The sequence below is a fragment of the Mus pahari genome, chromosome 6 (assembly GCF_900095145.1).
Source record: "Mus pahari chromosome 6, PAHARI_EIJ_v1.1, whole genome shotgun sequence".
Taxonomy (NCBI): domain Eukaryota; kingdom Metazoa; phylum Chordata; class Mammalia; order Rodentia; family Muridae; genus Mus; species Mus pahari.
The window spans coordinates 78250694-78264791 of NC_034595.1; the positions used below are offsets into that span (position 1 = coordinate 78250694).

General features: G+C 51.6%; 1 protein-coding gene across 5 annotated transcripts in view; it reads left to right on the top strand.

The window, feature by feature from the left end:
• Positions 1–14098, top strand: part of Dlgap3 (DLG associated protein 3) — a 69190-nt gene that overhangs the window by 19820 nt on the left and 35272 nt on the right. For all 5 annotated transcript variants that reach the window (XM_029539969.1, XM_029539970.1, XM_021200175.2 and 2 more), the window contains exons 2-5: positions 5031–5113; positions 6533–7684; positions 11733–11938; positions 12340–12412. In XM_029539969.1, the coding sequence (XP_029395829.1) occupies positions 6584–7684; positions 11733–11938; positions 12340–12412 (1380 nt within the window). In that variant the 5' untranslated portion in view covers positions 5031–5113; positions 6533–6583. The remainder of the gene's footprint in view (positions 1–5030; positions 5114–6532; positions 7685–11732; positions 11939–12339; positions 12413–14098) is intronic.

Sequence of the window (14098 nt, forward strand, 5' to 3'; positions counted from 1 at the left end):
AGGGGCCAGGTGCTTGGCTTAGTTGGCAGGCTAAGATGCTAACCCAAGGATACTGGCAAAAAAACTTCAGGGAGTTTCCTTTCGTTTCTTGACTTGACCTTGGACTTGGCATGAAGTTATATTCCCCACATAGAAGGAAGTTAAATGAGGGCTCTCATTAGCTGTGCGGTATGTATGCAGTCTTTTTATTTGTTCGGTTGCTTAATACCTGTTACTTTCAAATGACATTTTACCAGCTCAGCTTCTCAAGGCTAATGGTGCAGGCAGTAGCAAAGCCATCAGGCTGTGGAGTCAGGCAGTGTCGGCCTCGCTATCGGCTCTCTGTGTGACCTCGGTGGCTTCAGGTCCTATTTCTTTAGATGGGAATGTATGGAGGAATGAAGTCACATCCTGGGAATCAAATCAAATGCCTTAAGTCAAAACAGGCATACAACAAAGGCCTACTATGTGCCAAGTGTTGTGCCCAGGGGCTGGGGGAATGCGCTGAAGATGGTCAGAATTCCTGCCTGGAATTCACATCCTATCGGGAGAGAGGCAGTCACGGAATCATACAGATTTAAAATGGCAACTAGATAAGAGAAGGGTACAGGATGCCCTGAGAGCAAGCAGCAGGGAGATCTGACCTAGTCAGGGAGGCCAGAGAAAGCGTCCCCGAAGAAGCGACAACCGAGCTGAGATCTGAAGGGGAATCCGAAGTCAGCGAGGCAGAGGTGGGGTGGGGGAAAAGCTCTCTGGACAGAGTAGGCTCCATGATGGGAGGGATCATGGAACTGAAAAAAGGGCTGGCTTGGCTGAAGCAGAGAGAGCGAGCAAGGGGTGGGGAGAGGTGTGTGTGTGTGTGTGTGTGTGTGTGTGTGGGAGAGCATGGCGGGGAAAGCAGAAAGGACCAGATGTGTGGCTCTGCTGGCCAGGTTAAGGTGCCAACCCAAGGATACCGGGGAAGAAAGCAGAGAAGCAGTACGGTCACATCTGCGTCTCCAGGGGATAATTTGGGTCACCAGAACGGGGAGACAAGTTAGGAGCCTCCTGCATATGTCCCAGCAGAAGGTGATGTTTGAGGTGCAGCTGGATTCGGTAGCACCACTTTCTGTCGCAAATGCAGAAAAATCTGGCCAACAGGGGTTTAAAATAGAGTTTGTTCCTCATCATAGATAGGCCTGGAGAAAGGCAACCGCTTGTGTTGGTTCTGTGGCTCGATGGTGTCAGGGCTACCATCTCTGTGACTTTTTAAGCCTCGATCTCAAGCCGGGTACCCTGGATCTGGTCATCATTGTTTTATTCCAGCCAGAAAGCAGTGGGGAGGGAGGATGGTACCCGCAAACCCCTTCCCTTGTCACGAAAGCAGACTTTCCCCCAGGAACCTCCTATTTTCATGTATAAATCATTAGCCACAATGGAATGGCATGGCTTCATCACAAGGGAGGCTGGGAAGACGGGAAAGGGGTTTGGGAATCATTCTTTGCTCCTCCGCCAGCAGTGATTGGTGGGCATGGGACTCAGTGGGCACGGCTATTTTTAGGAAGCAAGATCCATAGGAAGGGGTGATGGATTGGGCGATGAGCTCTCTCCTTGATTGGTTCTCCCTCCCATTCACTGTATTTAGCGACGAGATGGGGGCAGAGGGGGAGGCATGGGATCTGAGGCATAGGAGTTCATAATTAAATCTTTCCTTTAAAACCGGGTGTAGTGACAAACAAATGCAATCCTAGCACTCTGGAGGTGGAGGCAGGAGGATCAGAAATTCAAGGTCATTTTTGGCTGTGTAAGAGATTCAGAGCTGGCTTGGGCTACATGAGAGCAATTTTTTTTTGTTTGCTTGTTTTCGTTTTGTTTTGTTTTTCGAATTCAGGAATAGAACATCTCCCTCCTTCGGTAACTTGTATTTAGTTATATTATTTGCTATTTGTGTGTTGAAGATTCTAGACACCCAAATAAAGGCTTCTGGTGGATTTGCTCGAACACCTGTAATCCCAACATTCAATCGGCTGAGGGAGGAGGGCCTTCGGGCTTGGGCTGCGTAGGGAGATCCTGTCTCAACTTAAAAAGAAAGAAAAAGAAAAGGAAAAAGAAAAAGAAAAGAAGTATAGACTGGAGAGATGGCTCAGTGGTGAAGAACCAGTAGCGCTCTTGCTGGGCACTTGAGTACGCCAACCCCAGAAGTCTCAGAGGTCTCTGGTCTCTGTGGCCGGCAATACTCACATCCAAATACCCCACATAGACACACAATCTGTATATAATCGAAAATAACACATCTTTTAAACATAATAATAACCCCCTCCCCCAAATAATGGTGTGATGTTAGAGATTACATTGTGTAATCTTTGGGAATTTTAAACTTTTTTTTTGGTTTGTCTTTTGAGATTGAGTTTCTCTGTGTAGCCCTGACTGTCCTGGAACTCACTCTGTAGACCTGGCTGGCCTCGATCTCAGAGATCCGCCTGCTTCTGCCTGCCAAGATCTGGGATTCAGTGGGTGCACCGCTACCACAACCACCCGGTGGGATTTTTAAGCTTTTAAATTTAATTTTATTATTTGCTTAAGTGTGAATGCTTTCCTGGGGGTGTGCACACATGTCATGAGGCACATGTGGGGGTCAAAGGTCAACCTCCGGGACTCTCTTCTCTCCTTCTCCTTGGTGGGCTTTGGGGAGCCAATTCAGATTATCAGGCTTGACTGCAAGTGCTTCCCCCCCACACACACACACTGACCCATCTCATTGCCCTCCACCTCCTAGGATTTTAAAATGGTTTCATAGGTATTGTGTCATTTATGTTCACTAGTGTCCTGGATGGTGTGTGGACAGGTGCATTAAACTTGGAAGATCACCCCATTTGTCTGATACCATAGACCTGGTTTTGGGGTGGTGTTTTGTTCTTAGACAGTTCTTCCTGTTGGGAATGGGTACTAGCGGTCTATCTGGCGAGCTCCTGTCTGACACCAAAGCTAAGGAAACATGGGTTGGTGAGAACGAGAGAGAATCAAGTTTAATCAGAACTTGACGACAAGCCAGGTGGGGGTGGTTCATACCTAGAAACTCAGCACTTGGGAAGTGGATTCAGAAAGGTCAGGAGTTCAAGGTCACCCTGGGTTATAGACGTAGTCCTAGGCCAGCCTAGGAGTCAAGAAACCTTTCTCCCAAGGCAAAGGCAAGCGGGTGGGGGAGACAGACTCAGCACCCAAGAGTACTTGCCAGGGTCTGGGTGTCTCCCAGCATCCGTGGTGTGGCTCATAACGATCTCCAGTTCCAAGTGACTGGACACCTTCCTCTGACCTCAGCAGGCACCTCTGTGACCAGGCACACGTGGGACGTATTTACATGCATGCTGGGAAAACACTGATCCATATAAAGTACAAATACATAAATCTTTAAGAAGAAAGAAAAACAAAACAAAGCACACCATTCCAATGGCAACTCAGCAGCTTGGTGGCAGCCACTGTAGGAAGCCGGTGGCAGGGAACACCTTCGGACTCGGATGTCCACTGTTAAGTCGTTCAGTGTGAGGCTCCAGTTTGCTATGTGCCACAGACAGAGAGCTCTGGGGTAGTGAAAGCTTCATCTCAGTTGGGGGATGCTTCTGGGCGGGTTTCTACAGGAGCTCAAGCTTCTAGGTGTGAACTTCCCTCTCTTATCCTAGCAAAAGGACAAGAAAGGAAAATTGCCATAGAGCCAGGCTCTTGGTATCAGTAACATCACCCCAGTGTCTCTCCAGGCAAGATAACGAATAGCTCCTTTGGTCCGGGCCCTGGATCTGGGAGCAGCTTATGTCCGAACCTTTCCTCTATAGACTCTTATGGACTTCCATGATCCTTTCCATTGTGTCACATTCCTCAGGGTCAGGAAGTTCCTCCTGATGTCTGACTGTGTCTCTTTCACTATTATTAATCATGCCCCCAAATGGAGCTCTTCCCTCTGACATCCTCGTCTCTAATAATGGCATCATTAGTCTTCCAGTCACGGCTACCGAAAACTTGAGAGTCATCTTCCTCTCTGTCTCCCCATCTTCCAATATTTGCCAAACCCTCACCAGCTTCTGGAACGTTCCAAGCCCAACCCTCAGAATTTGGTATTTGCATTTTTTTTTTTTTTTTGTCTACCTTGTACCCACTGTTTTCTCCACTGGGAATTTATCCCACACCCAACCTTTGTCTACCCTTATTGTACTTCAGATGCCCTCGTCTCTGGAAAGCCTTCCTCCTTTCCTCTCCACTGACTCTGTTCTAGCTGTTAATCGAAGACAGACTAATATTTTGTCACATCTCCTGCACAGCCACTTCCTCACCCACAGGGAACAGTGACTTAGGACCAGCTCAAGTCAGAGATGACTGGAACCTAATTTTTTTATTTTTTTATTTTTCACCTTACTGGAGACTGGTAGTGGGAGAGATGGTGACCAAAGCAAACAATTTCTATCCAGTGTGGCTGCTGCTTCTTGGGGGTACCTGGAGTGTCATAAAAGCCCGGTGAGAAGTGTAATCCAGAATAAGGGGTACAAGAAGTCTCCACGGGAAGTCGAGGTTTCTTATGAGTAAGTGTTAGTCAGGAGGAGAGCTTGAGAGAACAGAGAACCAAGGAGGAAGGAACAGCTTGCGCCAGAATATAGGGACCTGATCACTCTGTCCCTCGAGTTCTTCCTGTTAGACTACAGACCCTTCAAGGACGGGGGCCACACTCAAATGACCTCAGTAGGCTTCTCGTTCAATCTGCCTTGTGGTGGGCACTCAACAAATGTCTGTGGAACGCAGCCACATTTAAGGGCAATGAAAAAAAAAATGCTGTAGCTGAGCATCATGGACAGATCACACAGACACCTGCAGTTGGAGGTAGTCCAACCTATGAGCAAATTTGCATACATTTGCATAATGAAGCCAACTTCATTTCCCTGAGGGTCTGAAACCTCTGCATCGTGGGGGATCCAACCAGTCCTGGTTTGGGGGGTTGGGAAAGAGAAAATTGCCAGGGCAGAGACCTGTCCTGAGGACTCCAGGAGGAATGCCCTTCTTTGGCTCACCCCCTCTTTCTTTCCTGTCAGGAGCCAGTGGTCCTGCGCCTGCTGAAGTTAGGATTCTGCCTGGTGGTGGGGGTCCTGACGTCAAGGATGGGACACCCCGGATGGTGAGTGTTAGAAGATTTGCGAGATGGGGGTTATACTCGGGTTCTCGAACCCAAATACTTGATGCGCAGAGACGCACCCACTTACTGGCTTGTCCATCTCTCCATTTCGAGCTCCATTTTCTCACGGTAAGTGTGGATAATGTCTACACGACAGGATTTTTCAGTCAGCTTAGAGACCGAGATGTGCACCGTAACCAGCACATCGCTAATGTGAGGAAAATAGTAGGAGATGAGTTTCGAGCAGGATCTGGAAGAGACCAGAGACAGAATGGGTGCGGGGAAGCCGTGTGGGGAGGAAGGGAGGTTGAGTCCTAGGAGGTACCACTGACTGGAGTCTTTGAGACTGCCATCTCCTAGTCAGCAGATGGCCCAGGAGCTGGTCTAGGGTGGGGGAGGGCTCCGTCTGCCAGATCCTCTGTCCCTGTCCCTCCCGCTGTCACCTCCTCCTGCCATAGCTCCTGTCCTGGCAGCTCCTGGAGTCCTGATTGGAGGCAACTCTTGCTGAGAGCTGACCTCTCTTGTCCTGTCACCTCGGCAAGCCTGGGCTGAGGGCCAGGGACACTGGCTCAACATTGGTTTCTCTACTGGCTTCCAGCCTTACCAGCCCACTGTTCCTGGGAGGAAGAACTCCCGGGTTCCACTCGCAGTCCAATGGTCAAATGTTGCCTGGTCTAGCCAGCCTTCTCTGGAATCTTTTCTTCCCCACCCTCCCTCCGCCCCCAGATGCCATCTCATGGAGAGAGAGAGTGTGCAAAGGATAATAGGCAAGGGAAGGGGGAGGGGGCACCAGTGGTTAGTATCTGGAAGCCAGCCAAGGTAGGAGGGGCCAACTCAGGTTTTCCTGCCTATGGCATTCCCCGAGAGGGGCAAAGGGGAGGAGTCTGTGGTCAAAGGCGAGGAAGTAGACATGGAAGGAAGGGAGGTTTTATGGAGTGGCATGGATATGTAGACCTGAAGTCACTGTTCTCACCCTGGCGCCTGCAGCAGGGGGATGCGGGATAGGCTTGAGGTGGCGGAATGGCTGTGGATCAATTTGCCTCTGCTTAGCTTGTTAAAAGCCAGTTCACCTAATGACTGGTTTCTGTGAATATGTGGTACGTCTGCTTGGGTCGCCTTTTGTTTTTGATAATCTAAGGATATTTAAAAGCCCATTTGGCTGAAAGCATTTCCTCTTGTGGATAAGTATTTATCAAATTTGCAACAGTAATGAATGATGGGATTATCCTGTGCCCTTGTGTCTTTGTCTATTATGACTGTTTTAAGGACTTTTCAGTCCATGTGTGGAAAGGTAGTATAATTAATCACAATAAATTGGTAGGCAATACCAACAGGGATGCCGCGGCGGTGCCTGGTGAAAGATGATTTTAGGCAAAGTGGCCTGTTGTTCAGTCCAAATCTCTTTTCTCTCTACTTTCTCAGGAGGTTCCTGGGGCCTGGCCCCCAACAATATGAAGAGCCTTTGCTGAGGCCATGAGGGGTTACCATGGCGACCGAGGCAGCCATCCCCGCCCAGCCCGCTTTGCTGACCAACAGCATATGGACGTGGGCCCAGCTGCCAGGGCCCCGTACCTGCTGGGCCCCAGGGAGGCCTTCTCCACCGAGCCCCGCTTCTGTGCTCCAAGAGCTGGCCTGGGACACCTTTCTCCAGAAGGACCCCTGAGCCTGAGTGAGGGTCCATCATCAGTAGGCCCCGAGGGAGGCCCAGGGGGGGTGGGGGCTGGGGGAGGCAGCAGTACCTTCCCCAGGATGTACCCCGGCCAGGGCCCCTTCGACACCTGTGAAGACTGTGTGGGCCACCCACAGGGCAAGGGTGCCACCCGACTGCCTCCCACACTCCTGGACCAGTTTGAAAAGCAATTGCCAGTTCAACAAGATGGCTTCCACACACTCCCATACCAGCGAGGTCCAGCAGGGCCTGGTCCTGGACCCGGATCTGGCGCTGCCCCTGAGGCTCGCAGCGAGAGTCCTAGCCGCATTCGGCACCTGGTTCACTCCGTGCAGAAGCTCTTTGCCAAGTCCCACTCTCTGGAGGCACCCGGGAAGCGAGACTATAACGGGCCCAAGGCCGAGGGAAGAGGTAGCTCTGGGGGAGACAGCTACTCTGGTCCAGGCTCTGGAGGCCCCCCCACCTCCCACCACCACCATCACCACCACCATCATCACCACCACCAGTCCCGGCATGGCAAACGGAGCAAGAGCAAGGACCGCAAGGGGGATGGGCGACACCAGACCAAGGCCACAGGCTGGTGGAGCTCTGATGACAATTTGGACAGTGACAGTGGCTTTCTGGGTGGGAGACCTCCTGGAGAGCCTGGCGGTCCCTTCTGCCCGGATGTTCCAGATGGGTCCTACAGGGACTTGAGCTTCAAGGGGCGTTCGGGCGGGTCGGAAGGCCGCTGCCTTGCCTGCACTGGCATGTCCATGTCCCTGGATGGACAGTCAGTCAAGCGAAGTGCCTGGCATACCATGATGGTCAGCCAGGGCCGGGATGGATACCCAGGGGCCGGGCCGGGCAAGGGGCTCCTGGGTCCAGAGACCAAGGCCAAAGCCAGGACTTATCACTATTTGCAGGTGAGGTTTGGTGGGATAGGGAGACATGTTTTGAGTCCTCACCAATCTGGTCAGCTGGGGGAACCGTGGATACGGTTGGGTGGAGTCCAGCTGTTCCCAGTATTGGAGGTCTTGGAGGAAGGGAGGGAGGCTCTGCCTTGGGATAGCCTGAGCTCCTTTGGGGCCCCCCTTTCCTCATTTGTACCACGAAGGGATCTCCCTAATCTGATCAATGATGTAGATACCAGGAAGACATCGCGACCTTTTGGGTTGGATGACATGTGCTGACCTCTGTCTTCTGGGGTGGAAGGCGGTGTGAGGTTAAAGGAAGGCAGCGGACAGGACATAATGGTACTATTTAGAGCATTGCCTTTGAGCTCCGAGCTTGGGAGTTGGAAAGGAGTTCCTCCTGCCCGAAGCCCTCCTCCCCTAGACCTTTGATATGCAAATCCTGGCGGTTCAGTTGATTGGAATATGAAGCTCAGATTCCAGAACATTCCTCTACTTGGGTTTGTCGTCTCACCTATGGTGTGGTGGGACAGTCCAGAAAATTATGGAGGACTCTGGAGGAAATGCCTCTTGGGGGATTTTCCCAGGCGGGTGACACACTGGCGTCTGAGTCCTGCTGTCATTCAGGCAGGGTGGATGGAGAGGTGGATGGAGAGGGGATGGCTGTGGCCCTCCCTCATCCTGCCCAGGTAACCCTGTGGTCTTTTTATCCCAAGGAGCTCTGAGTCCTTTCCTGAAGCTTTCGTTCCAGCTTCAACCAGCCCGTACTGGTTTCGTGAATGCTCAGATTTAGGGTTATCTCCAAAGTTCGCATTTCTCTTTGATTGTTAATCCACATTCATTCATTCATTCATTCATTCATTCATTCATTCATTCATTCATTCAGTGAGCACATCCTTGGTACAATGATAAAGACCCTTGCTGCCCAGAGCTCACGGTTTCTAGGCAATAGACCAGGAAACAGATGGTAGACTGTGTGATAGAAGAGAGTCCTGGGTTCCAGGGGGAACACAGTGGAGACTCCTCACTCACCTGTGGGTGGTGGTTAGGGGTGGCTCCAGGAAACTCCTGTGAGGAATGTCTCCTGGGCTGAGTCTCTGTGAAGGAGTTGGAGTTAGTTGAGTGCAGATTGAAGGTGTTCCAGGAAGATCCCACAGCACCTTGGAAGGGATGGAGAGGTGAGGCTTGTGTGAACCTTTGGGGTGACATTGGCCTTGCCTGTAAGTTGTACACATGTTAGTACTCTCCTGGGGGAATCACATGAAAGCCCAGGAGAGCAAATAGCACTATAGCAAAAAAACAAAAACAACAACAACAACAAACAAACAAACAAAAAACCCCCCAAAACCAGAATGAGACTTCTGGGATTTGAAACCGCGTAGGTTAGCTTTAGATTGTTCCCTCCCTGCGTGGGGAGGGGCTCTAGACTGAGAACTGAAGAGTGCAGGGGGAGGCACCATCCTTCTCCTGTAACCAGACCTTATTACCAGATTGCTGCTCCCCCTGCTTCTCCAGGGCTGTCCTGACCTCCCTGGGGGCTTCCTTTTTAACATGCACCTCACAGTGTCCTGCAGAGGAGGAGAGAGCTCTGCAGTGGCTGTGGAGTGGGAGCCCTGCAGTGTGGCAGTGTGTGTCCCGATCTCCTGCCATTCCTCTCTGGAGAGGATGGAGGTGGGGATGGCTCTCAGGGCCTGGGCTTCCAGAGCATCCTAACACGATGGGGTTCAAGTGGGGGCCTGAGCCCAAGGGAGGGTGAACCGAAGGCTGCAGGGGCCTCCCAAGATAGCTGGATGCTCCCTGGCACATAAGCAGGGGAGATTGGCTCTACGTGACATGGTGTCTTTATTGTCTATTCCCCTTTTGTTTTTTCCGTTTTGTTTTGAGATAGGGTCTCATGTAGGCTGTGGTGATCTCCAACTCCTGTGTAGCTCGGGTTACCTCCGTCTGCTTCCATTCCATCTCCTGTGTCTGGCAGGAATACATCACCATATCTAGCTTCTTACCCCTTTAATGCAGCCTGGTTTCTCCCACTGGACACCGGTGTGCCTGTGAGCCTTTTCTGGATCCCTGCTTCCCCCTCAGAGAGCATCATTCATTTCCTCTCTGATTCTGTCTTCAGATGGAGCTCTGGTCTTCATTGAGCTTGCTCCCTTGTGAGGGTCTCTTCCTGAACCTTCTAGCCTCACCCTCCCCTCCCTTAGCTCCTTGGAGCCCTCTCCTCCTTGCTTTGTTTAACCTCTTCCTTACTGCATGTGCTTTAAAAGCCTTGCTGCCTCCTCCAGCCTTCTCTCCTTCCATCTCCTTCTTCACCATGTAGGGGCCATCATGGACTCCAACTAATGGAGTTGATCCCTTCTCAACCAGGGCTTCTTCATCCCTCAACTGCCCCTGGAGTAAGAGACTACCTTGACCGGCTCTCTTGAAAACATACCCACAGCTGCTTTTCTCTAAAACATTTCTCCAAACCTTCACCCTATATCACTTCCTGCCGTCCCTTTCTGTTAGCACCAGGATACTCCAAGCCCTAACCATGTGACCCTTGACCTGCGCAAAATATAAAACTTTCTACCTAAAGTCTCAGAGCACAGGCTCCTTTCCTCGATTTCCCTCACCTCTCACCACGGTCAGATTTCCACATCCTGCCCTTGAACGTGCCCTGGGCAGTGGTTACGGTGGTCTCTGGGCAGCTATCCCCCAACAATGCCCTGAACGCCTGTAATAATAGCTCACATTTACTGAGTGATTTCTGTGTTGCGGGTGCTCTGAATTGCTTGTTTATCTTACCCACCGACCCTTCTGATGCAGGTATAATTACTTTTACCAATTTACAGCTCGGGGAAACTGATTCTTAGAGCTTAATTATCTTTGCCCAAGTTCACCTAGCTAGCAAGTGACAGGGCCAGACTCTGCCCTGGGTCTCCTAACTGTGGAGCACAAGTTACTGACCTTGAAGAACACTGTGGCATTTGACATAATCGACTCCCTTTTCTTCTTGAAATGTCTCGTTTCTGTGACATGGCATTCTCCTGACTCCCTCCCACCCCTCTGCCCACTCCTGCTCAGGTGACTTCACAGGCCCCCTTTTTCCTTTCTTTGCAGTCCTTTTTAAAATGTCAGCGGGGCCTTTGCTCAGTTCTCTCCCTCTTCTCCCTGTGGTGTCCCCTTTACTCCTGGGCATCTGGTTACCACCCTTGATCTCTGCCTGTCTGCCTCCAGCCGGACTTTACCAGTAAACCCCAAGGCTTCGCATAACAACCGCCTTCCTGGGTGTGCCTGGCCCAACTCAGGGTGCTTAACTCTGAACCTGTCACCCCCTCCCCAAATCTGGGGTTCTGTGGCTCAGCGCAGGATAGCACGCTCTACCCCTGGGTCCTCAGCCACTGCCCTCCTCAGCCATCTTGGATTCTTCCCAGGCTCCTCTTCCTTCCCCCCACTAATCAGGCTCACTGATGTTCTTTCCGCATCTCATCTCCATCTCCTCCTCTTTCCCTTATTCTCATTGTCTTAATTTAGGCCTCATCATCCCTTGCCTGCAGAACAGCCTCAGCCTCCTAATTGGCTCCCCTCCTGCCACTTGAGCTTCTGCCCCGGTCTGATCTCCTGACCATCTAGCTTTGGTCTAGACTGTGAAGTGTGCTGATATGCATCCTGCCTGATACCCTCTGTGGTTCCTTGAGAGCTGGGAGGGAGTCGGGGGGATGGCGAGTAAAAAGGATGGAGGAGGCAGGGGTGAAAGGTCACCCAGGTCAGGCTACGCTGCACAGATGAGGGTATGATTGACAGGCCACGCAGGCCTCTGGTCTTCAATGTCTTGGCATCTCTTCAGCTGACCCTCTTTTGAGTAGCTAAAGGTCTCTGGAGGGTGATGCAGCAACCCCCACAAGAGAGGGGAAACACCCTGACATATTCCCTTCAAGTCCTCTGCGCCTACTCAAGTCAGTGTGGCTTGCTCCCCCCAGCAGGGTAGAGCGCCTCCTACTGCCAGTGGGAGGAAGAACACCCTCTCCTCTCAGCCGACTAGTAACCAGTGTCTGAGGGACAGAGGCCCTTGTCCTTGCAGGTGCCGCAAGATGACTGGGGGGGTTACCCCACGGGTGGCAAGGATGGGGAGATCCCCTGCCGCAGGATGCGGAGCGGCAGCTACATCAAAGCCATGGGGGATGAGGAGAGTGGAGACTCAGATGGTAGCCCCAAGACGTCTCCAAAAGCACTTGCCCGACGCTTTGCCTCCCGCCGTTCCTCCAGCGTGGACACAGCCAGGATCAAGTAAGGATGGTGTGGGGAAGGGTATCAGGGATTCCTGCAGGAACTGTATGTGGAGGCTTTTGGATGGGGAGCCCGGCTTAGGATTCAACAGACTATCTTGCTCTGCTCCAAACGGAGTGGAGTCGTCATGGTCTTTGTTTTAGTGTTTATTCCGTGTGCATGGCGGGTGGGGGGATGGGGGGGTGAGGGGGGGAAGGGCAGGAGGACTGGGGGACGGGGGGGGGCGCAGATGGGGAGGGACCTTTTACTCCGAGTCTCCTGGGTAGTCTCTTAGTGTGTGTGTGTGTGTGTGTGTGTGTGTGTGTGTGTGTGTGTGTGTAATAGAACCTAGTCAGAGACCCTGATACCATCACCACCTGGGCGCACACTCCCGTTCTGACTCTGGCATTTGCCTTTTTCAGCTGCTGCGTCCCACCCCGGATCCATCCCCGGAGTTCCATCCCTGGCTACAGCCGTTCCCTCACAACTGGACAGGTAGGGCATGGCCCTATATAACTCGAAGGGAAGGGTAGGAAAGGGAAGTCAGTTCCGGGCTCTTCCTAGGCTGTGATGTCAGTCTCTGTGTGGAGAGAGAGCAAGTCTGATTCTGGGAAAGGCCCTGACACCTGCCTGTGACTTCCAGATCTGCCTTGGGCTGGGAATCCCGAAGAACCCACCCAAGTGTGCTCCAAGTGGGGAGCATGTGTGAAGGACAGCATCGGTTCTGTTGGGTTCTCCATCCCTCTCCAAGCCCAACTGCTCTAGACTCATAGATGAAAGGTACAGGCAAGGCATAGGCAGAGCTGAAGTCTCCTGGGCTGTCTGGGCCTGAGTTCTGCAGCCGGGACCTCTACTCCCTCAGACTACCTTCCCTTTCAACACCCCTGTTTCCTAGTCTTGGAAATGACAAGAATAAATTTGAAGTGATGGCTCTGTAATCTTGGCACTTGGGAGGTGGAGGTGGGCAAGATCACGAGTTCAAGGCCAACCTTGGTGTAAAGACTCAGCTCTCAAAGAAACAAAACCCCAAAGCAACGTTAGTGTTGGGATATCTCTCAGGGGATTTGTAGGAGTTCAGTGGAAAACATCATTCAAACAGAAGGCACTGGTCCAAAACTGATGTTTTATAAAGCGAGTTCCAACGCTGGAGATGTAGTTCAGTTAGCAAAGTGCCCACCTAGCATTCACAAAGCCCTGGGTTCAATTCCCAGTGAAGCCTACAACTGGGTATGGTGGCACATGCCTATCTCCGGAGACAGATCAAAAGCTCAAGGTCATCCTCAGTTATTTAGCAAGTTGGAGGCCAGCCTGGGGCCCAAGAAACCCTATCTCAAAGAAAATAAAGTGACTTCTATACCTAAGTGCAGGCCTCCCTTTTCATTAAAGGAGGCAATGGCAGTTTGTATTTGAATGTAGGAACAGGGTTGAATAAAGGCTGAACTACTTACCAGCTGAGTGACCTGGGGCAAGTTACGTGACTTTTGAGCCCCTTCCTATTTAAAAACAGGCATCATAATAGGATTCTTGGCATGCAGCCAGTGCTCAATAAAGGTTAGCTATTTTTACTGTTTGCTGGGGGTGGGGTGGGGTGAGAGCAATGCAAAGAACCATGCAGAAGACCGTCCGTCCGTTGGCTCCCATTGTGAGCCTCGCTCGGCAGTCTCTCAGAAACCCTTTGTTCCATTTCCTGAATCAGGGATTCTGATTTGGCACAGCTGTCTCTCTGCCTTGAGCCAGTCTCTGTTTGTGGTCCCACCGGTAAATGCCCAGTCTTTGACCATTGGTGACATCTAACATAGTTGAGGACCCTTCTTCCTGGAACATGTTTCTCTGGTAGCTTTTGGACACCCCCCCCCCCATCTTCTCCCATGACTGTGGTGACATCTGTGTCTCGGGATGTCACCACTGGAGTTTTCCAGGGCTCTGTCCCTTCTCTGCTTTTTACGCCCACTCCGTGGGTGATCTCATCCAGGCTTGTAGCTTTGAATATTACTGAGAACCCGATGACTCCCAGATGCATAACTCCAGCCCAAAGCCTCCCTGAGAGGCCAGGCATGCACACGAAACTGTATTGGAGCTCACTTGGCTGACTGCTGCAAACACTTCCCTTGTCATCATCATCGTCCTCCTCCTCCCCCTCCTCCTCTTCTCCCCTCCTCCCCCTCCTCCTCCTCCTTCTCC